General features: G+C 41.1%; 1 protein-coding gene across 1 annotated transcript in view; it reads right to left on the minus strand.

Moving 5' to 3' along the window:
• Positions 1-3,597: 3,597 nt before the first annotated feature.
• The window catches only part of FRYL (FRY like transcription coactivator), a 100,461-nt gene continuing 78,859 nt past the window's right edge, over positions 3,598-25,199 (minus strand). Inside the window, exons 52-60 of the mRNA XM_015412870.1 lie at positions 24,672-24,842; positions 21,279-21,532; positions 18,554-18,758; positions 16,409-16,558; positions 14,347-14,445; positions 11,446-11,514; positions 4,925-5,035; positions 4,383-4,579; positions 3,598-3,974 (exon numbers count right to left, since the gene is read on the minus strand). Coding sequence (XP_015268356.1) covers positions 3,719-3,974; positions 4,383-4,579; positions 4,925-5,035; positions 11,446-11,514; positions 14,347-14,445; positions 16,409-16,558; positions 18,554-18,758; positions 21,279-21,532; positions 24,672-24,842 — 1,512 coding nt within the window. The 3' untranslated portion in view covers positions 3,598-3,718. The remainder of the gene's footprint in view (positions 3,975-4,382; positions 4,580-4,924; positions 5,036-11,445; positions 11,515-14,346; positions 14,446-16,408; positions 16,559-18,553; positions 18,759-21,278; positions 21,533-24,671; positions 24,843-25,199) is intronic.

Below are 25,199 nucleotides of genomic sequence, written 5' to 3' on the forward strand. Positions count from 1 at the left end.
GACAGGCCCAAGAGTGGGCTGGACAAACACTTGTCAAGGATGCTCTTGGATGGTCCTGCATTGAGCAGGGGGTTGGACTAGATGGCCCGTATGGCCATCCAGAGGGCAGCCCCCCTGCTGGAAGTGACATCAGTTGACCTTTGACCTGGAAGTGGCATTTCTCCTGGCTCCACCCCCAAAGTCCTCAGATATTTCCTGAGTTGGACTTGGCAACCCTAACCCTTTATCACCTGCAGTAATGCCAGCAGCACTGGCAAAGTTACTGGGGCCTTAGCAGTGGACTCCAGTAGTCCAAGTACTAGATCTGGAACTGGTGGTGGTTTCATTTCCAATCCTGATGCACCAGCCATTTTTGCAATCTGTTCAGTATACATTTAAGTCCTCTGATGGTGAGGGAGGCTTTTGTTCAGGAACCAGAGATGTAGGAGAATTAGAAGCTTTATCATATGATGCAGAATCGGAAGATAAATCCTGCTCTTCCCCCCAGGAGGGGAATACTGAAATGGTAGGCAGACACTCAGGATGGTGGATGTCTGAACATGAAGGCTGCAGGATTTCTACAGAGTGTTAAGTTGTTCTGGTATTGTGAAGACAGGAAAATTCTACTTAGGTGAACTTCCACATTTTTAGTAGAGTTGTTATTCCACAGCACACGCTCAAAGGTGACCATGGAAACTCCTTTCAGTCATGCAATAGGCAAGATCTAGACAAAGGTTATTTTGACGTTGGACTGATTTCAAAAGGAGCGATTTAAAGCATGTTTTATTTTCTGACTGAAGCAGGGACTTAATACCCAGCACAATTCAGCCAATTCTGTGCAGATACAGCTGTTGTAGCTTAATAGCATTGCTGAGGTGTGTCTGCAGTGGTCTGGAGTATGAAGCTGCCTTGCATAGAGTCCAACATCTAGCCTAGCACTGCCTGTCAGGACACCCAGCAGAATGGACTACTGCTTCAGGGAAGGGATGGCATTTTGCTCTGGTTCCTACATTACGGCTGCCTGGTGAGTGGAAAACTAGTATGGTAGTCAAAGGGCTAGGTTAGAATCTTTCTCCCTACTGACCCCTTAAAAGAACTGCAGGCAGTTTTTAAGATGGAGCATTGAGCCGGCTTTGCTGGGAGGGCGGGGTAAAAATCTAATGAAATAAATAAATAAATATTGCAACCTAAAGTGATACGGCCCCCACCAGTGTTCCCTCTAAGCTGAGTTAGTGTGAGCTAGCTCACAGTTTTTTTAGCCTCCAGCTCACACACTTTTCTCTTAGCTCAGGAAGGATGGCTCCGAAGCAAACTAATTTATGCGGCACCCAAATCGTTCACTCACAGCTTTAATGCCAGGAGCTCACAAAGTAGAATTTTTGCTCGCAAGACTTCACAGCTTAGAGGGAACATCGGCCCCCACCCTGCTGCGCATGTAGACCAAGCTTTATGCAGAGGTCTTTCTGCATCCTGCAATAGGAGGAGCTCCTTTCAGGACTGCGCCTGAAAATTAAGGTCAACCAAGAAAGTACTTTGCCACGAAGCGATGGGCCCTCACCTCCATTAGTAGCACATAGGTGCTCTGAAGACTGGACATGTTTGAGTGATCAGAAGCAACTACAGTTCTGCTACTCGGCACTGCCACTAGCACTCCAAGCCAGGTCCTTAAGACTGTAGCTTGTTTTGACAGTCACGTTAGGTATATAACTAGACAGCTTGAAAGCACAGTTCACCTCTGATTTGCAGAGGAGCCCTCCTCTTTTTGTTCCTTAGGGAGCATTTAGACAAAGCTAATCTTGACCACAAAAATCATGCACCACTACAATGTGTGTGGGCAGACATGGCTAGAAAGCTGATAATGCACACTAGAGTGTTGGAACGTATGCAGAATACTTTAGAAGAAAGCACATTATGCGCACAATTTAATTCTATACACATACATACCAAATTTTTCTGAGAAAATACACAACATAGCAGATACGGGTTTTTTTTATTTTTACCAAGCCCTCCCACCAAAAGCACCCCCCCCCCGAGAGTGATAAAAGATGAAAAAAATATAATACACCAAAAAAATCCCCTACATATGCTCTTGTAAAGGTTATCAAATAATTAACAATACCATCTACAGTACCACAGAGTCTTCAAAACAATTAAATTTTATCAGGGTCAGAAAAATACAGTGATTATGCATGTGCCAGGTTTAGTCAACAGAGTTTATAGAGAGAACAGGACGTCTGTCAGCAGTCCAACAGTATGCACAGTGTCTTCAAGGAATGCATTGGAGCATAATTACATGTCCCAGGGTGTGTGTGTGTGTGTCCATTTTCCCACACAAGGGAAAAACAAAAGGCGCTGCTAATTCAGGTGTACATTCTATACTCTGACACGTAATACAGAGCCCAGTTTTATTTTAGATCACAGTGGGTAGGAGAGATGCATACAACATGGAACATTTTTTTTTTTTTGAGTGACAGGAATCAGAACCATTCATACTTTCTGCTTTTATAAAAATGCTTTTGGTTGCAAGAGATTTGTTTTGTACTCAAGACTTTGAGGAGTTCCTAAAGTATATCGCCAAGTTTTGTAGCCAGTGGGTCTCCCTCTTCCGCGGTCCCAAATTCTTTAGCTTGAATGCATGTCATGAACATGAGTTTACATCTCTGTTGAACTCTGTAGAATATGCAGAGGGCGAATCATGTACTCTACACACAATCATTATCCCCCAACCTCCCCCTGCATTAGTTTATACACTATTCTCATATATTCTCATGTAACAGTGCATTGCACACTTGTACAAGAAAAATACTGGATTTTACACTTTACAAGTTCTAGAATATGTACAGAATAAAATAAGTTAACTTCTTTTCTAATGAGTTGCTGAGGGGCAACATACATCTTTGATATACATTTTAAAGTCTCTGCAGGCAGCTACGTTTTGGTTAGTTGTTATCAATATTTGTATTAAGCACTGGTCAGAGAACTGAGCAGCATTCCCAACAAATAAAGAGATATATTATTTCTTTTTGAAAACTGGACAGTTCCAGTTTAAAATATTATTAAATGCCATAACATTTACAGACTAGGCTTTAGTTCTAATAAAATATTTTTTTTCCAAAAATAATCTTGCAGTGCTTTTTTTTTTAGGCATGCTCAGACTTTATCAAACATCCATACCTTCAAAATGCAATTGTCAGATAATCCATTCATTCCTACTTTCACTCATAATTCACCACTAGACAAAAAGAGTAAATAGTAAATACAACATTGATAAATCAATGGGGTTTGCAGTCTTTCCTACTCCAATATGAGGGCACATTCCTCAGGGCATCATGAAGGGTGTAAACTGGGCATTATCTGATGATCCCTCTTCTGTGTTTTGCAAGCCACGCTGCACAGGTCTTCAGCCAAAATAACCAGCCTTTTTAGCCTCATTTCACCTGTTTTTAAACCCTCCCAGTATAACGAGGTCATTATTGCAACAAATCTTGCATGTCTGTTTTTGAAGAAAATAACGCATTGGTTATTTAGCCCTTTTCTTCTAATGCAGTTTTGTATATTGATGCTAGAAATGTCAAACTGCCCACAGATAAGACACGAGAGAACCATGACATAGCTTGTTCCCGGAAAAGTTCCTTCTCTGGTCCTCAAAAGCACAGTTTTTGCAAAGTTTAATGGTTTCCACAGATATGAAAGATATTTGTCCATATCGAGACCCAGTTCTTTTCTGTAGCATAGCAGTTCAAAATCCAGTGCTCAAGCTCCCCACAGGTGTGTGTTTTGCAAGAAGATTATAGGACTGCACCGTGCGCAGTGACTCACGGATTTCTAAGTTCAGCTCCATGAGTTTTGAGCTGGCTTCTGACATGTCTTGTTTTGAGCCCACTATTGCGAAGCTACCCGTCTGGCCCAGGGTCTGGTGACGGAAATAAATGTGCAACAGAGTTTGTACTGGGTCATCTTCAGAGCTGCCAAAAATGTCATTGGGCCAAATGCACCTGGGAATATAGAAGTTACACTGAATGGTCTCTCTCAAAGTATGCCCACAACATGAAATACAAGATGACCATTTTTGTAGTTTAAACAATGTAGGTTGGGTAGAACATTCTAGCCACTCCCCATTTTCTGTCAGGCACCATTCCATGTCTTTTGACAACTTATAAAATGTTATTTGATGTCGTTTATAACAAGTCAATATAATCAACAGGATGGGACACCCAATAAGCAATGTAATAGGATCAGGAATCTAAAGCCAAGCAGAAACTGGAGACAGAGTGAAACAAAGCATCAGGGTTAAATGATGCAGGAATTACACAGTTTATAAAATACGGACTCTTTAGTTTTATCCTTATCAAGTTATACCAGGCCTAATGCAAATTTAAAAATATAAGCTGGTCACACTGTACCTGAAAGCTTTGACTTGTGCTATAGCAGACATAAATTCCTTGTTCCTCAAGGTTTCAAGAAGAGAGTGGATGGCCGTCTCCGTGCTGGCCTGGGAACCTTCTGCAATCTCCATTTCTTCGATACTGGTATCAAAAACAGTCTCTGCTTCCTTCAGGCAGGCTTCCAACTGGGCAAGTTCCTCTGACATGTTTATTACCTAAAGCGAAGCAAGACAACCTTAAGATTTTGCACTAAAAGCAGCATTTCAGTGTGCATAAGCATTCCCAATTGATGCTGAGAATTTTTTGTGCACAAGCATCTGAAACTGGGACTCTGAGGGAAGTGGGACTGGGTGATGTATACTATTGGGAAATACATAGGGATGCAGAGAGTCATGTTCATTATTCATAATAGCAAACGTCTATCATTTTAAATCAAAGAACAGTCAAACGATTCTGTCATCAAGGTTACAGGAACATGTTACAAAAAAACCAACTTCCTGTTTCAACGAGTGATCTTCTAAGAAAAAACAAACAGCAAAACAGAACAATGTTCTCTTTACCTCTGCCTCTTTTTTAACTACATCCACTTGGCTGATAAGCTTACAGTAGGCTTGGAACAGAAGCAGCAATTGGAAATGCAACTTATATAGCCTTCGGCACAACTCTAACTCCTATAAATGAAAGAACAAACACACTGTTGTCAAGATACAGTGTACTAACTTATGTAGATGACAATCAGACAGTAAAATTACACACAGCTTGTCTAGTGCAAAATTTACAATATTAAAAAAAAGTTATTTGCTTGCTGCAGAGAAGGAAATGTCAACAAGATTTACAAGCTAATGTTGTGAGAGGCTGATGAAAGGCAGATGAAAGTTGCAGTTAAATACCAATTTACAATTAAAAAAACAAAATGTTAGTGCCCTTGCAGGTTATGTATAGCTTTACCTTTTAAGAAGGGCAATCCAACAGATTCCGACAAAGAAAACAGAGAAGGATTTTCATGACATTTCAGAAATACCATGCCCCAGCAGGGAACAAATTGCTTCGATTTCTTTTGTTCATGTCTGTTTTAATTCTAGACCACATTACCACAATGGTAAACAAATGGATGCATACATTTTTTCTCTTCTCATGGTTAATAAATTTATGAAAGTATGGTTATATTTTTAGATACAGCTCAACTTTAAAAGCAATACATTCCTAAACAGAATGACAATATTAATTCTCTGTATATTTTCAAATGTAATTATATCAGACAAGAAATTGGTGTTAATATTTCTTTAGAGTAAGAAAGCAAAGCAAATGGGAGTGGAATCACTTGCTATTAACTATAGAAGTCTAAAAAGGGCTGACGTTGTAGGAGTTAGAACGGTACACAAGTGAAGCATATACTACATCCATAATAATCTACAAAGAGACACTGCTAATATCACAAATGAACAAGAGGAAAATGGAAACCAGTTTGTATACTTCCATGGTTAAATATTTGATAAATCAAGAACCATCACTTACTGCTAGAATTTCCAAATGCTAAGCAAGAAGGTGTGCGGGTCACAACAAATACAAAAGGAAAAAAGATCAAGAATTAGTACAGAAGACCATTTTATATAGGGTCTCAAGATGTCCCAGATAAACTAAAGGGGAAAAAAAAATAACTCTCAGAAAAATGCATAGGTAAAAATACCAAGCGGAATTCAAAGATGACAGAAAACTGGTAAAGGGGTTCTACCTGCCTCAGTGCTATGTAACATGACCAAAGTAATGTAAAGTGCATAGTGAGAGGGGTTATTTGTAAAGTTCTGATACTTAAGCACAGAGATGTAGAACTGGCATCATGCATTGAAGGCAGTATATATCTATCTGAAATTTGACACAACTCAGATAGGGTTTATCCTTAGTGGTCAGTCATTCCCTTGATTAGTAAACCAGTGTCAAAATGGGGAGGGGGGGGGGGGAGGGGTGGCGCAGTTCTGAAGGACCCTGTTCCCTCCCCCTGCTAAGTTCCACGGTGGCCAAGGGCTGTCTTCATGCCTTTAGGGAACTTTGTCAGTGAGGTGTAGGTAGAAGCCCCTCCCCTTTGCCTGGCTAAGGATACAGATCACAGAGCAGGTGTCCTCCAAGCATCTTTTCCCTGCCAAAGCAGCCTAATAATAATAATAATATACTTTATTGTCATTGTACATAGTACAACGAAATTAAAAATGCAATCATTTCAGTGATCTACAACCATACTCATATACACTCACACAACCATTCACAACCATCCCATAACTCCCTTAAGGTTCACATTGCAACTTAAACCACCAATGTCACCCAAATTCCAATTTCAGACAGCATTTAAAGCAATAATAGATCTCGAATAAAAACTATTTTTTAATCTGTTTGTCCTTGTTTTAATTGTCCTATATCTTCTACCCGAAGGCAGCAGTTCAAACAGGGAGTGTTCAGGGTGTGACAAATCCTGCAAAATGTTCTTTGCTTTTTTCAAACATCGAGAGCTATACAATTCCTCCAGGAATGGGAGAGGACAGCCAATAATCTTCTGGGCTGTGATGATAACTCTCTGGAGTGCTTTCTGACTGCAAGGGGAGCTGTTCCCACTTAAAGGACATCTTATGGGGGTAGGGAAGAGACAATGAACCACGGAACATGCGCTTCCTTACAGGCGAATTGCCACCTTACATCCATGACTTTTCCCTTCTAGCTATTTAATCCTTGGGCCACTAGCTGTTCCTGTTAACACAACACTGCTGCCCTGCATGTTGCACAGAAGGAAGTTTTAGCTATAAAGTGTGTGTGTCAGAAGCAGACACACAACTCCACTCCACTAGTCTATCCCACCGCCTTCTACCTCATACACTTTTGCAGTTACACAACTGTGTACTAATGTTAGATGGATAGGGCAACTCCCACCAATGCGCTGTGAGTGTGGATGGCCTCACCCACTTTTCCAGTCATTTCCCTGCCCTATAAAGTTCCTTGCTTGATGCTCCTGTATGGCAAAGCTGCTTTTCCATAGCAGGGATACAGAGTCAGTTCATTAGGAGACAGTATTCTAAGATTTTGCAAAGAGTGTTTTGAGAGACAACTGTTTTGAAAAAATGCAGGCTTTCAGGTTGCAAGGTCTTTGAAAACTCTCATACATTAACCTTTGTGCCAGCAACACAAATGTTAGACTAGCCACAGAAGCTAATACTGCCACAAGCAGTTCCATCAGTCTGACATAACTGCACTTTATATGTTATGTTCTTACATAGCAGACTGGATGTGTTATTTATACAGACCAATGCAAGTGTTCTGATTAGTTTGACCGCCAAACATATTGGCTAACTGAGAAGAGCAGACATTTAGACTCTGAAAAATTAAGCAGCCTGTAAAATTTTAAATATACCAGACTGAAAATATAGAAACATAGATCGAGGCTGGTGAAATAAGGAAAGAATTGTGTACTAATATTCTGAATCCTCTTTCCCCAGTAATTTTATATATTAAAATTAATTTTATTTATTTAGTTGCTAGTTTGAGATCTCAAAGGAGAGTTTGATTCTCTCTGGTTTCCCTGGGCCCACTGCCCAGTAAACTGCTTGACAAAAACTACAGATACATTTTTAATTTGCTGTAATCATTTCATCTAGGGACTAGGAGTGCTATTGCAATTTGGAAATTTTGTGGCCTTTAACACTGTTTTCTTAATCCCATTAAATGCCTAACTGTGACTGAGTCAACTGCTATGAGAGACCAGTTACCTTCAACAAGTTAGACAGGAACAGGTTTTCTTCCCCCTTTCTTCTAATAAGGCCTGTTATATGCACAGGTATGACTGTGCTAGCTCTGGACTGGCTGAAAAGGCGAAAAGTGTGCTTGCTGGAGACACATTTGCTACATTGTGAAATCACACAAGACCCTGTTTGCTACTCTGGAAATAAATAAGTAGAGCTAAGGATTCCCACTGTTAAAGGAAACAACAAAGTATTACTTCTTGCAGGGGTCATTTCCTGCAGGAGTGCAGAGGTGCGGAGCTCTGGCAGTAAAGAGCCCAGGGGCGGGCACATGCAACAAGCCCCGTCCCCTGCTCCCAGCAGCCCCGGGCCACGAGGAGCAAGAAGCAGCCAGGTAAGTTGGAGTGGGTGTTGCCTTCTGACACACTTCTGGTGATGTCAGGGGGTGTGGCATATGCAAATAAGTTATGCTAATGAGCTCCTGCACCTCTTTTTCTACCAAATGACCCCTGACTTCTTGAGCAAAAAATATGGGTGATCTTCATGGCTGATAACACACACACACACGCACACAAAATCTATGTGTAGATTAGTTTAGAGATTTATGGTGCAGTGGCAGCTAGGTTATGGTGGTCAAACACTTGAGAAGTATCTTTCAGTGGAACCCATGCTGTAGAGGAGGAGAGGACGCTCTGGAAGCCCTGTGGCTTCAACAAGGACTCCTTTCTTTCTGCTGACCGGGGGAGCCTCTCCCATTTACTTCATGCATCTCAAGCAGTTGTCACATAAGACCCTCAGCAAGTCAAGAGGACCTCGATTACTTGGACTCTTATGAGTGCTATGCTCCCTCCTCTATCCCTAGAATAGGACTTGGAACGGGTCTGGTTACTAGGGGTGTGGCATTTGGCATAAACCGAGCCTGAAAAAAATACCAGAAAAATACCTTATTGGTATTTAAGAGATATTTTTAAGCTGGTTACCAAATGGGGCTCAATTTCAGCTATCCGAAAAATATTTGGGATTTTCGGGGCTGCCAGATAGCTAAACTTAAAGGTCATTTACAGGGCTCGCAGTCCCTTTAAATGCCTTCTCCAATCTGTGCAACTCTGCGGAGAGTTCACACAGAATGTTGGGTCTGGTTACTAGGGGTGTTGCATTTGGCATAAACCGAGCCTGAAAAAGATACCAGAAAAATACCTTACTGGTATTTAAGGGATATTTTTAAGCTGGTTACCAAATGGGGCTCAATTTCAGCTATCCGAAATGGCCAAGCCCTAAAAATCCCAAAAATATTTGGGATTTTTGGGGCTGCCAGATAGCTAAACTTAAAGGTCATTTAAAGGGCTCGCAATCCCTTTAAATGCCTTCTCCAATCTGTGCAACTCTGTGGAGAGTTCACACAGAATGTTTTTAAAGGGCTCACAGTCACTTTAAATGCCTTTTGGATGAACTCGCTACCTGGAGGTGTTTAAAGGGACTGTGAGCCCTTTAAATGCCTTTGGACTCTCACCATGAAGTCGCACAGCTTAGAGAAGGCATTTAAGGGGACTGCAATCCCTTTAAATGCCTTCCCCCCCCTTCATTTGAAACAATGGGGGATAGGGGCATCTTCTTCTGGGGTTCACAGAATTAGACCCACTGGTCCAATCTTTTTTAAAACTCAAAAAACTCCCCGAGAAGCACCAGCAGTTATGCTGGAAATCTGGTGCATCTACCTAAAAAAAAAACCCAGCCCCCCCAGATTGATTCTCCATTATAGCCTATGGGGACCAATATAACGCTTATAATGGTCCCCATAGAGTATAATGGAGCCTTAAAAAATTGGCTTTCCAAAATATTTATTGAATCCGAATACCAATACCAGTATGGGAATATCAGGAAATGCCAATATTTTTCAGGTTCAATATATCCGAATCTGCAAAATACTTGGTTTTTTGCACACCACTACTTGTTACTAAGAGAGACAGATATTGTCTATATTTGCAACAGTCACAAAAGCAGCTCTGCTGCCCAGATCTGAACTTATAGAACTTATCTCCTTTCTTTATGGCTACTTCCCCCAGGGCACTTCCCTGTTAATTTAGCTAGGTTCACGCTTTGGCCATTAGCTGTATTAGCTGCAACCTTAAGGGAAGCTGGGGGGGGGGGCGATACTGGAGTGGTCTGCCCCTGACTTGGGTTTGTGGTTGTTGTTTTTTTCTTTCAAGGGCGTGCGAAGGTTTCTACTGTAAGTGGGCTGAATTCTCTTGCGTTGTGGCCCTGCCTTTTCCATGGTCCCCCGTTCCTTCCTGTGCAACTAGCGCCCCGGTCGTTGGTTTCAGAGCTGGAGGCAGGAAGGGAAGGGAGAAAGAAGTCCTTACAGAGAAGAGTCTTCAAGACTTCTCTCCATTTTTGTGTACCCACAGGCCTTTACAATGGGAATAAGAATACATATTACTAGAAAACTACATTAAAATAAAAAGAAGTCTGCTCTGCTAAAAGCCCTGCTTCCTGTTTGAAAGACAAAGTTGGTCTGGAAGGATGTGGAGCTTTTCCCCGACAGAAGACTGGGTCATTCAGAAAGTGTTGCTATTCTGGGTGGGAAGACTGCCCTCTGGACACATAGGAGTGAACACCTGTTTTCTATCACGTTTAGTTATGAAAATAGGATTTAAAACAATTCTGGTGACTGTGGTATGGTCATGCATATCAGTTTCTATTAACATTTAGGAGGACAGAATCAAAGCATTAATACTATAAGCAGTAGCAAGCGTTAACTAAGACTATTCTCATGCTATTTTTATACTTGATATCATGCCACATGTTGTTGGGTAGCATGGAAAATCTCACCACACTGTCGATTCCAATTACTGTGGCTGTTTTGTACTAGATAGCCCTTTGCAAACGTAACAGGCAAGATTTCCATCACTCGAGTAATTGTCTTAAATGTACCCTTCTAAATGGGTCATAGGTATGTACCCAGGACTAATTAGATTAGATCCAGTACAGCTTCTGGGCCAGACAGTAATTTATCTGATGAGCAGAGATTCAGAATGCTAATTCTCTTACTTGAAATTGCAGCTGCATAAAAGGCAAGCGTGTGTTGGTACGCAGATGCTATCTCTTCTGCTTATCTACTCAGTGTTATTAAGCCCAGACCCAGAGCCTAGCTCCTCACTTTAATAAAAAAGGGGGAATCTATTATTCTGACGCCAATACCTCATAATCCCCACAGAGGACTGCAATAACCGAAATGAAAAACTTGACAAGTAATCTTTAATCTGTCTGTGAATCTCAGCACTACTTCTATGCAGTACAGTGCTGTTTTTATATTAATATTTGACATAAAATGGACCCAACAGCCCAAGCAGATAACTTACCTGTGCATCTGTGGTGGCTCCATGAATGCCATCATCTGTACCAAATGTCCTTTTGCAGTCTTTTAACCACTACAAAATAAAAGCAGGAGGAAGCTGAAAGTTATTCTGCAATGCAAAACCATTCAAATTACAAACAAGGATCTGAAGAATGAAGAAATCCATTATTCTTTGGCTTGCAGGAAACATAGCCTGCTGATTCAATGTATGTTTTGTATCTGACAATATTCTTGCTTTATAGGATTTGAGATTCTTATTCACAGAATGGAAAGCTACATGACTTAAAATGATTCTTTTTCTGCACAGGCCTAAATAAATCTTGGCATATAATTTGAAACAATAAAGGAAATAAGGTAACCCCGCACAAAATCTGTAGAAAGATGAAACTATTAGCCATTCTCTACACTACAGCATTTGGGTTATACGTATTTTTAACATTATTATATGCATGTGTGTAAACACACTATCCAATAAAAATTAAACAGGTTAGCATCCATTAACGTCACTGGAAAAAGTGAAGAACATGTTTAATTCTACTGGTTATTGTACTAAACTTTTGTTGCCTGATGCTGTAAAATTAGCAGAATGTAGGCCTGATCTTATTGGATGCTATAATGACCTTTCTGTTAGCTTTGTATGAAAGAAAAGAAAAATGAGATTTCCTGTCAGCTTAATTTAATAAGGAATACTTAGTGAATTAACTAGGACTATTTACTTATCTGGGCTGCAACTGGAATCTTCTAAACACTGTGGTGTCAGTTTCAATTACTGGCATATATCCCAATGTGCATTTTTCACAACTATTCATCTGATAATATCCCTCAGTAATGTAACAGGATGAAACAAAATAATGGATATTAACAGAAACATAGGGAAAGAGAAAGATTGGGGAGGGGATGGGGCTCAGTGGAAGAGCATCTGCTTTTTATGCAAAGGTCCCAGGTTCAATTCCCAGCACCTCCAGTTGAAAGGACCAGGTAGGAGGTAAAAGACCTCAGCCTGAGACCCTGGAGAGTCACTGCCAGTCCGAGTAGACAATATTGACCTTGATGGTCTGATTCAGTATAAGGCAGCTTCATATGTTCATAGGATATGATAGCCCATCCACAGAGGATCCCCAAAAGGGCTCAAGAGAGCTGTATTTTCCTCCTCTCTCGGCATACAGACAGTCTGGGGGATTAGGAGGTCCAAGATTTTCCCATGACTGCTCCATTTATGCTGTCTACATGTGTGTGAGCACGGGGAGGATGCTGGTGTGCGCGTGTGTGCGCTGGTCTCTTGAGCCTTCTGTGTGCATGGGCACATTACCTCCAGTGCAAATGGATTTATGTTCCTGCCATCTAATGCAAGCTTAAACTTCTTTATATTTTATTGCAACATATCTTCCCCTTAGAAATGTTTGTAAAATGATATACAAAAGGAAGAGCTGTACAAATACTGTTTCATTTTATTACTCTTCCGTGCTGGTTTATTGTTGCCCACTGAAGACATACGGAAAATGAAAACGATAAAGCAAAATAGTCTGGAAGAGCCAAGGAGGGGAAAAACTGTTGACAAAAAACATGGGGCCAACAGCAGTAAGATACCTAGACATTGACTGATACAGGATTCCCTGTCACAGCAAGACTCCTACAGGCAAATTCTATTTTGTTTCACCTGCTCCCCCTTCGGCACATTAGATTGAGTTGGTGAGGCTGCATAAAAGGGAGCCTCTTGTCTCAATCCCAGCCTGCTTACAAGGGATAGAAGTATCAGGGCAGGGGATGAGCAATAGTGCCAGCTGGGATTCTCTCTAAGATGCTGCATCAAAGCGCTACACAGGTAACTCCCAACATCCTTGCGCCTGAGTGACAGTAGCATCTCCATGCTCAGCACTCTCTAGGCAATGGGACTTGATTTAGTCCCGTGCCAGTATGGACGCAGTATTTCCTGCATGTTCTTTCAATAAAGTATATTGGAACCTTTAGTTGGGGCGGCAGGTGTTCAATCCATTCCCCACCACCACCTGGTCCTGTCCATGGCACTGTTCATGACCTTTTTCCAGTGCCCTGCTGTCCTGTATATTACCTGGGCACTGAAATTTCTTGGAGTAATTATTCCATGAGGCAAAGATACCTCTGTGTTGTTTATATACCAAAGAACTTGATGGTTAGTAGCTTTAGAATGACCCCTGCCATTCTGTTGCAATAGGTGCTCACAGCACGAGCTTCTGGCACTGATGCTGTCAAAGACTGCCTTGAGATGCATAGCTGCATCCAGCCTGTCTTTCACAGCAGTATTTGTGAGGGATTAGGGCAGGGCAAAGGTTTTAGATGGGTCACAGGACTATTTTTGAAACAACTGAAAGCCTTCAGCAGGTTTGAATTAATTTCACGGTTTGCATCCGGGGGGGTGCAGGAAATTTCAACTATGCCAATATTCTTATATATCTAACTCTTGCCCATTATCTTTGACAAAAACTCTTTGCTGAGTTAGAACTGTCTAACATGATAATAATTTCTCTAAATAAAGCTCAGTGTGGGGTTTTTTTTGGCACTGCCAATTTACCCTCTCATCTGATATGATTAACAGACTCAATACTATTAGTGCAAAAACATTAACAGGTGATTCCCTAAGTTTTATCTCGAGATTACTTTGCACATTCGCTTTATCCCTGTCTGAAACAATGTGGGCAGGATGAGTACTAGAAGATGCATTAAATGTACATTTTCCCTGCCAAGTAATAATTTCCCCCTATCCAAGAATGACATTATTCCTTGTCTTGAGGTTCCCACCTGTTAGTCACATGAACTCTGGCATCTCATTTCAACTTCCACAAAATGATGGAATTACTTGGCACCGTCCCCACCTTCCTCCTCCTCCTCCACAGTATAATACAATATTCATACATTACTATACACTTGCCTGCTCTGCTGCTTCTCTTTTAGCACTGTAAGTATCCAGATGTTCCTGGAGCTCAAGAACACTGAACTTCAATGTTTCTAGCAATCCATATGACATCAACTGCAATATAAAAGTAAGATGGCTTATAAGACTTGTCATAACATATGAACTGAATTCACATAGCATGCACACATTTCTAAAACCTTTATAATCTAAAACGTAATTAGTGCATTACATTGACGGCTTGGCAGGACCTGTGCGTTAAAACCTTCCAAGGGAGAAAAGAAGTTGCAAAAACTGTTCATCCCACATTACTCCTCTGCAGTAACTTCAAACAAAATCCATGTCCACAATAGTGCATGACAAGACTGAACACTTTCATCACAATAGCTGCATATTCTTGAATGAGATATTTAAGCACTGTTTAAAAGGCTTTGCTCACACACTTCTCCATCAATGGCCTAATCACCTCTGCTAAGGAATATTCTGTGTTCTCTAATGCCACCTGTTATACATGTAAAATATAGAACAATTTGCTGGAAAACAGAAAGAGAGTGAGTGTGTGTGTGTATGTGTAAAGGAGTTCAATGGAGCAGTGATGGCCTTGTGAAATAATCACGTGCTGGAGATTATTTATGTGTAGAATAGTTTGGAAATAATTTTTACAACCATGGTAGATGCCAGACCCGCCACTTTCTTTATAAGATTACAGAGCAAGACGACATAATTCTCCAGTGTCATCAACTTGATACAGCTCTTATAAGATCTAAAAATCTTTTAGAGAGCTGAAACAGTTGCAAAGCGTGTGGATGAAAGAAGTGCCTGAGGTGCCTATGTCTCGTTCAGCCCTGGTGCAGTGCTATTTTAATATCCTGACTAGAATAAAGTACAATTCAAGTAAAGGGGGGGGGGTGAAAAGCCTTATCAGATTATATTAAATGTAAAGAACAGTCAATGATCTTTACTAGCTGGGTTGAAAAGTACATACTAAAAAACAAGGAACAATATTATTTGAAACAACTGTTAATGCATCATGCTAGTTTCCTTCTTTAAGAACTACTCTTTAGTTCTGGTCTGAATAAATGTACCGACACTGGGCAAAAACATTACTGGTGAAGCACTGATAATGAAGACAATGTAACAATGTAGGAAATACATAAGAACTGAATACACTTTGATACTATTCCAAGGTATCATGTATTCACTGTGATTGCCCATTTTTGAAACAAAATCAGGGCTATTTTTGGGCAGGAACGCACAGGAACGGAGTTCCGGCTGGCTCCTGAGCTGGCCACGCCCAGCAGGAACTCATTAGCATAACAGGCCACACCCAACAGCAGAAACTCATTAGGATTGGCTACATTAGGGGTGTGTGGCCTAACATGCAAAGAAGTTCCTGTGACAAAACCCCCCCAGGGTTTTGACAGCAAAGTAAACAGAATAAGAAGCAAAAGGTGGGTGTGGCTGGATGACCACATTTCTGGCAACCTGGGGGCGGGGCCTAATATGCTAATGAGTCCTGCTGTGGGGTGTGGCGTAATAGGCTAATGAGTTTCTGCTGTTGGGTGTGGCCTGTTATGCTAATGAGTTCCTGCTGGGCTTTTTCTACAAAAAAAAAGCCCTGAACAAAATTATTAGTTTAATGAAGTTACTGAATCAACTTTTACCTTTCAACTCTCAAAAATGATTGAGGCTGCAGTCCTGAGTAAGCCCCAATAAATAAAATACAACTTATTTACTAAACATGTCTAGAACTGAATAATAGCTGAGAAAGTTCTGGACATCTTTAAAGAAGATCTGATCTTCTTTATATATATATCAATTTGGCTTGATAAGAAAGTAACTATTATATATTTTATTTCCTCTACGTCTCAAATTTCATTCTCCTTCTGAATTTAAAAATAGGGGGAAAACGGTTTTCCCATGAAACTTCAACATTTCCAGGAATTTTACATCTCTGCTTAGAGCAAGCACCAAAAATTTAGGAAACTTCAACAGTTTAGAACTTCTAAGACCTTAGTACATATCCTGGTAAAACATTTATTAGAAAAAGACTCTGACTATATAAACAAATATATGTTACCGTTTCAGCATCCACAAAAACTGTCGGGCATTCTGAGCACATCATCATCACTTCTAGTGAACTTTTAAATTTTTTCCCAATTCGTTGTAGATTCTCACCAAGAAAACTGACCGATTCATGTGTAATAGCACCAAATTTCCTTTGAATGGTCTGTAAAACAAAGTAATAGAAAAATATTTACTTAAAAAGAATTTTGTAACGCAATAGTGAGATCTTTAAAAAAGAGGTTTTCTGCCATCACAGAGCAGTTGAGGTGAGTATTAGACTATAATGTGGTTTCATTTGTCAAAATACCCTCAAGGAATCAGATAAATTTTCCCTTTGAACAGGTTGAAATATTGGACAGACAGTTCTAAGTAAAATATTTTAGGCTTATATAGACTGTTTCTTATTTCCCATTAAAGTCTCACAGAAGCTAGAGTTGGGCAAGCAGTCTTAACTGGTGAATTTCAGAGGTTAGCTGTGTTGGTTTGCAGTAGAACAGCTAGATCTGAGTCCAGTAGCACCCTAGAGACCAACAAAAATGTTCAAGGTATAAGCTTTTGAGAATCAAAGTTCAAGGAGCTTTGGTGCTCAAAAACTTATATCCCGAAAACCTTGTTGATCTCTGCTACTGGATTCAAATCTAGCTGTTAACAGGTGAGATAACACTTCTTTTTGGCAACAGGTAAGGCTGTGGTGCAAATTATACTGAGGAGAGGGGCTACCTCTAACTCCCCGCACAGTCTCTAAGCTTAATGATCAGTACTAAGAAAAACAGGTTGCTTGGTTGTAACTGATGATCTTCGAGTGGTTATCTGTGCATTCACACGAAGAAGATAAACAGGTTGCTTGCCTGTAACTGATGATCTTCGAGTGGTCATCTGTGCATTCACACCGCCCACCCTCCTTCCTCTCTGCTTTCAGTCCTCTCCTTTTTTTATTACTCTGAGACTGATGGCAGCGGTCAGAAGGAACTGGCGGGATTGTCGTGCCCCTCCCTTGGTCATGCGCAGTGGGGCCGGCACATGACTGGGGAGCGGGCGCAAAGATCCCCTGAAGTGTCCTGTGACGACATCAGTGAAAGCGCTAACTCCAAAAGCGCAATGCGAAGTCTAGCAGCTCTGTTCTTCCTTGTCTGCTTCGAAAACTTTGCACAATGAGCACAAGAGTTCACTCGGTGCGATTCCCCCAGGCACAAAAGACAAAGCGAGTGTCCGTCTGGGGGGGTGATCTTGCCGCCACACTTAAGGCACCGTTTAAAGAAACCCCACCTCTTGGCCATAGGCCGGGAGAGGGGAGGAACACACGACAGAGTCCAAAAGGAAATAAATCCGTAGAAACAAAGTCCTTTAACTTTACAAAAATAAAGAAGAAGAAAAACGAAGAAACTTCGAAGAAAAACGAGGAATAGGTCTAAAAGCCCAATTTTTTAACCGACCGAAGCAGAGAAGATCCTACCAGCGTGGTGGTCAGAAGAGAACTGGCGGGATTGTCGTGCCCCTCCCTTGGACATGCACAGTGGGGCTGGCGCGTGACTGGGGAGTGGGCACAAAAATCCCTTTCACTTTCAAGAGGAGCCGATCTAGGTCGGCGCAGGCGCACTATATCCCAGAGGTGTGATGCACAGAGACCATGAAGAAGATACCCAGGATACAAATGGTTATAACTGTATTTACACCTTACAACAGAACTTAAACAAAGAGAAAAAAGGAAGGAGGAAGCAAAGGAGGTCATTTTACGGTGCTCAAACCATCTAAACCTGTGACTGCCAAGTGTGTTCCCCCGCATCAGAGGCCTGACTTTCTCTACTCCTCATCTTTCAGAGTGGTTAGGCTGCCCATCCAGGCACTACTGAGAACAGGAATTTCCGGATAAGACCAAACTTCTGCTCTGGCAATCCTGATTGAGGTAGCTGACTGATGGGATATCAGTGTACTTCTGGAAGAGTACACTTTTGTGCGGAAATCCTGCTCTGTCCAACGGCCCTCCCGGATGGCAGCTATGGAAAACTAGTAGCTTCCTTACGAAGGAAACCTTTCTTACAAAGGAATCCTAAACAGTTATCAATTTCTTCCAAAACAGGAAAGAATCACAGTTATATTTTAGTGCACATTTTTTTTAAAAAAGTTTGTGAACTTGAAAGAGGAAATGTTGGGTAGTTACCTGAAACAACCTAGAGAACACATGAAATGTATAGACAGCACAAGATCCATCTGTGTCTGACAGCATCTGATTGACATGGCAACGCCAAGCTTCCTCTTCATCGTCATATGATGCTGGTTGGAAAGCTGCCAATATGGCAGAAAGAAAAGGGGAAGGTGGTGGGGATGTCTGTGCTTCTGGAAAGCCATCCTGTTCTTCATCTTGGCTATAAATAAAATGAATGCAAAAATTAGTGCAAAGCAAATTAAGCAAATGCTACATCAGAGCTTTACAGTCGTCCTAACCATGCAATTTCGGTTGTGCGTGTCAGGGTTACTCTCTATAACTAGTGTGCAGTTCAATTTGAATTAAGGCCTACCAGAAGCTATGTAAAGAATCAAGGAAGGAAGAAGCAAGTTAAAGCTTTGCTGACAAATATCTAAACCTTTAAACATCCAATGAGTTATTTATAGAGCAAGCAGAATACAAGTCTCTTTTTTAAAATTTAAACTTTTTATTTAGACAGGATTCACGGAAGAAAAGACAATGGGATAGTGAAAGAGTTACTGTACACTCACCGGAGTACATCAGTTTCAGAACACCCTAGGCTTTCCCAAAGTCTTACTTGCTTGGCAGGGAAGTTTTTAGTATTTCTACAAGTACATTGTCCCCAAATTCGTGTTCACATATGACATTTTCTTATTTCCACCGGTTCCTTATCTTATTCGTATCAGATTAGCACAGTCACTAATTTTAGCTTCTCTGTCCTTTCTGGCGGAAGTGAAATTAATAGCAGAATGTGTGTGTGTGTGAGAGAGAGAGATTTCATTTATTTAAACAGAGCTCTCTGCAAGTGTTTCACAAGCCACTCAACTAGTATGGTCTAGTACCAGAGGTCATTTCGGGGGGGAACGCGGGGGTGAGGTACGGGGGGGCACATGACAAAGCCCCGCCCCCTGCTTCCGGTCACCCCGCTTCCGGCCCTCATTCAGCCAGGAGGAGGCAGGAGAAGAGGGAGGGTAAGTTGCTTCCTCCCTGCCCCTCCCCACCCCTGCCTGCCTGGGGCCAGGGAGGGCCTTCGCGGGGCTTCCTTGCACTCCCGCCGGCCTTGCAGGTCCACTGCCGGGCCCCTCATGGGGCTCGGCAGTAAAGCTGCAAGGCTGGCGGGGGCGGCCGGGGCAATTGGGGGGGGGGGGGGGGGCCTCCTGACACATTTCCGGTGATTCAGGGGGTGTGGCCTTATGACTCACTTCCGGTGATGTCAGGGGGTGTGGCATATGAGTTATGCTAATGAGTTCCCCTAGCTCTTTTTCTACGAAATGACCCGTCTAGTACCATACACAACTGTGTGAAGCAAGAGGAGAAGACTATATTCTCCAGGAAAGATCAGACTGATGCATAGTTTAGAGCTGCAGTAATTCAGCACATCATTCCAAGTTAATTTTTTCCCTTTGATATTTTAATGATAGTGCTCATTTAGCCTGCAGGCCTTGACCAATGCCACACTATGTACAACAAAAAAAATACGTAATTTAAATAACCAACCAGTTACCGCACTCGAAGTCCTTTAATTACATGAGCAAAAAAGATTGATTACAGCCAATGTAATTCCTAAACCTATGTTTGCCAAGAGTTTCTTAATCTTATCTGAGGTTAACAACCCAATTACTGCAGAGAAAAGGAGTGATCCATAAATCCCTAATGTTGCAAAAGGTACTGCATTCCAGTGGCTGGAGTCTAGTCTTCATTAATTTCCTCCATGGGATACCACAGTAGTCAGATTTTAGTCTATAAGCAAACCCATTAGCTTCTGTGGCAATATTGCTTTTCCAACGTAGAGACAGTTGAATATAGCCTCAATGGTCTGCATCCAACTATTCTGTGCCTGAAATGCAGAGTTCTCCTGTATCTCTGTAGCCTACTGACTCCTAGTAAGATAATTTCCAAGGTTATGGTACCCAGGGATGAACAGCCACACGGACTGGAGGGGGCAAAAGAGGAATGGGGGGGGGGAGAATTGTTGCTCCTCCTCCTCCTGGCAAGTGCCACTCTACTGACCAAAGGAGTCAATTTCAACTCTTCCTACCTACTCACTCCACCCCATTGACCCTCATAGCTGTTCCCTTTGTACAAACCTTGCAATCCTAGGCACACTTTTTCTTGCATTCAGAAGGGGCTGTGGGGAAACTCTGTAGGCCTTCAATGCGTGGATGGCCGAATACAGTTCAATATTTCTTTTACAATTATTTTCAAAGCAGCTAACTACTAGGTATGATTTGCATTGATCAAAGACTTCAAATCCCCATTTGTTTAATAAGTGGGCAGCCCTGCATTCTCTACATAATCCTGCAACTGGGATTGGGGGCCATGCTGCAACCCTCAGTCATTTACTACTTCTCAGTTAACCCGGAAAGGATTCTCATATCATTGTGGTTTATCACTGGACTCCATCTTAGATAGCAACTTTTAACAATATAGTTGCCTACAGTAGTATCCTTTGCAGTTTCCTCATTTTGGAGTTGGTTCTAGGAAGCACATTTTTAAAGCTGAATATAGCACAATGTGATTCCTGTGTGAGATTCCTGTGGCCCTGAAGCAACTTCTACAATGGTGCAGGTGGCCAGTGGCTGCTAATTCAGACCTCCCCTAATTTCAAAGATCTAGGACAGCTAACAAGGGAATAGACAAGCACTTTAATATGAAAATATTAATATGCATTTGCAGCTTTGGATCAAATTCACTTTACCTAGACAAACCAGAAAAGTCAGCTTCTTCTTCTTCACATCTCTCATCTAGTTCCTTCAGAGCAAGGGTAACATCATCATCACAGATTGATTCAGAGTAGCTCTCAGTAGCTGGATGATCTGGAATTTCAGGTGGTTCTTCCAACTCTAGAGGTTCTTGGCAAATCAGGGACTCTTGTGGTTCTTGCAATACAAACAATCCAGTGTCTTCACTTGCAGAACTAACTTGTTCATCCTTCATAGGTGAATTGCCATCCTAGAAAGCAGCATATTTTTTTCAGCTCATACAAAGAAATGTCTTTGTCTTATTGAAATCAGTAGTACAAAACCCAAAATGTATTTTACATCATTCAATTTTATCTTAAAGTTTTATTTGCATAATCATATTGAATCAACTACTTTGTACTTTTATTAGATATCCCTCTATTTTGTACTTTTAGTAAAATATTCCTCTATTTCTCATCGATAGTTGAACTTTTAAAAATAAATTTGAGATTGTTGTTTCATTTTACCAAAGAATTCACTTCTAAATTAACTCACTTATTTAAAGGATTAAAAGACAGCAAAAAGCTACACAAAGTATTATCAAGATCTTTGTTGCTCTATAAACAGAAGATCATTGCCCAGAACATCAAGGGTCTATGTCAGAAGCAACCGAAATAAGTCTTTCTCTTTTCAATTTCCCTAAATAATCTCTGAATGGACAGCAAAAGGCAAAAGTAGTATAATCCTAAATAAGGGACTTTCCATCTTCTAACATCATACAGGATAATTGTAATCTCATTTTTAATTGGCAATGATAAACATCAGCATTTATTTCAAAGAAAAAACACACATTAAGGACACGATACGGATGGTTAAACATGAACTTTACTCTCCTCTATTGAAATGAATGGGGCTTAAAACTGTTTCAAGTTGACTGGATATTACCTGTCTTGTTTTTGTACAGAAGTTATCACCCCTACCGACATTGTCTAATTCATATATTTGGAAATGCAGGATTATTCCCAAAGTAGTTAACAAACGTGTCTACATATAGGGGCAAGTAACAAAGACCTTGAGCTTAACACAAGTATAACCTTGTCAGATCAAACCAACTCTAAGGCCCAACTTGTCCAGCATCTGGTTTCCCAGAGTGACCAAGGAGATGCCACTGGAAGGTACACAAGCAAGGCACAGAGATCAAAGCCTTCTCCTGCTGGGGCCCACCAGCAACTGGCATTTAGAGGTATTCTGCATAAAGGTCAGTCTTTCAGTTCTAAGCTTATCCTACTAACCCTTTCCCCCTTTTCTTTTCCTCTCACCGACTTGTTAACCATTCCAACTGAAAATACACCATGAACCAACAACAAAATGCTGTGGTGTCTAATACTTGCCACTTCTATCATAATATTCTTAGGGCTGGTTCACCTTACCCACCTAATATAAAACCCCATCTATTTTTGAACTAGAGTCTAGTTCTAACTGCTAGGACATGTGGCATGAGAGCCTTCTTTTTCACAACCAAATCCCTGCTGCAGAAGATCTTCACATAGTGGCAATCAACCATTTCTTTCTGGAAAGACCAAACAAATCACTACACTGTCTGTTTTCCTTATTTTCACGAGGGCAGTTTTGCTTTCCTATTGCTACCCTAATCAACTCCAGGCAAGAGGAGCCATTTTAAAGGATTTCCTTATTCCTTCTAGCAAACAAAACTAAATGATGGTGGTCCATCTTCCTCTTTGTTGGGGAACAGATCGCAATGTGAACAGTACAGGGACAGACAGTTGTGGTTGCTTATATTGACTGTTGGAACAAGAGGCTTAGATACCTACTCAGCTGTTTCCAACCCTCAGACTCTGAAGACAACAACAGCTGTATGGAAGATACTAATGAATATAAAAAAGGCATACTGAAGCTAAATGTCAAAATTTGAAGATGCTGGACATTTGCTGATGCCCCAGAGACAATGTTCTCTCCCTTCTGTTTATTTAGGGCTAACTCAAATAATCAAACTGAAAATGCTGTGGTGGGTCAGACAGGTGCATGGAGTATGTACAGGCTATTCAACATACGTAATACATTTCCTAAAAGGGTGGGAGAGGGGGATCTTTTTAATCTGGGTTTCCATACAAATCATCTATGCCACCTGTAACATCAGAAACATTTTGGGTGGTGCTCAGATGCTTGAGGCCCCACACATTTACAGAATTCCCATTCTAGTACACTGGCTTTGGTCTTGGATTATAAAACCTAAACTCACTAAGAACAGAGATCCTGAGGGCTTCAGAGATGACTGTACTCCCATGAAATGCTAAGAACTTCCATTGTCTTTCAGTTTCATGCAACCTGCATTTCAAAATGCAGGTATTTTCCCCAATACCGCACTCAAATTATGCTCACCCTATATCTATAATGATAGTAATTTTAAAATTATGGTACTGTCTACATAACACTAAAACAGACAACATACAAGCTAGGAGAAAAAGACTCCCAAGATAAAAGTTTCAAGAAATCCCTTCTACAGACTTTAGTGGAATGAAAGGCCCTACCATCTTTGGACAAGGTGAAAATGCCAAGGAGAAGGCACCTTTATCTGACTCCATTAAAATGGCTGGCCCAGCCTTCCATCACGAGGAAGCCGCCTAGGACCGACAGCAGCAAACTTTGTCCCCTACAGACTTGCCCTATGCTGACTACAATGCCCTGAGATAAAAAGAAAAGCAAAACCTAGTTCACGATTCTGTCATATTACAGTTTTCCTGCAAAAATGTCAAAATCAGAGACGAATCGCTTTTTATCTTAATGGCTATTACACAGAACTTTTCTGCCTGTAAACAGCAAATACACAGTTAAAGTACTCACTGGTTTCTTAGCCATTAGCTGGGAATCTGGCTTATTCCATACAGGCATTTCCAAATGGGGAACAAAATGCCACTTGCATGCAGAGGCACTGTTCATGAGGCCTGGCTGAATCAACCAATTGCTAACACTGCTGGCCTGAGGTTCAAGTCCCAATTAAAGCACCAATCACAAAGGCAAAGGCAAAATCAAACATTTGGTGGGGGAAGGGAGAAGAGGAGGATGTATTGGAAAGCAAATATTACAGGAAGGTAATTACTATACCCAGAAAACCATCTTGTTTGATATTGTTTTGCACCATAATATATTTATCATTAGCAGTCCAACATTATTTTTAACCTGTGGTGAACACCTGCAGTCCATCAAGGAAATAATTCATTCTTAGAAACATTGTCATTCCTTCATGCAATCACAACAGGTTAGAAATACTAAAATTAAATTACAAAATCAATACGACAGATGAAAATGCTTTCAGAAAGGAAGCCAAAAGATATTGTACAGTGCTAGAAAGAACCCAGATCAGCCATGCGCCAGCCCACATTTCTCCCCACCTCAGGCAGCTGATTGCTAGCATTATCTAGAGGGGAAACCTCCAAACTTGGACTCTCTGCTCTGATCTGAAGCACCTCTTCTGTTCCCACACTGCTAGTGGAGTCTTGAGACTGTAGCAATGATCCTCCATGATCTAGTGATGTGTCATCAGCTGCTGAATCATTGTTTAGCTAAGGAGGAAGACAAAAAATAAATGCAGATTCAGATAAGAAGAAACAGCCCAGTATACATTTATGCATGTAACAAAGCAAAATAACAACAAAAATTGATACTAGCTATACAGTAGGACCACAGTAATCAGTTTTAATCTTGGTCAAGAAGTTTTTCTCCCCCTTTTGACAAGAAAAAGGCACACTTCCATAGGAAAAAAAGCTAAGAAACTTGTTTTCCTGATCAAGTGCACTGTTTCAATGCATCCCATTTAGGTCAGTGCCTATGGCCAGAGTGCTTACACCTGTGCTGCTTCCCCACAAGTCCAGACAGCTAACTGGGATCAGTATGGACTCAGTGCAAGGTAGGCTGAAAAA

Source organism: Gekko japonicus, unplaced genomic scaffold (assembly GCF_001447785.1).
Source record: "Gekko japonicus isolate JY-2015 unplaced genomic scaffold, Gekko_japonicus_V1.1 scaffold1332, whole genome shotgun sequence".
In the NCBI taxonomy this organism is placed as follows: domain Eukaryota; kingdom Metazoa; phylum Chordata; class Lepidosauria; order Squamata; family Gekkonidae; genus Gekko; species Gekko japonicus.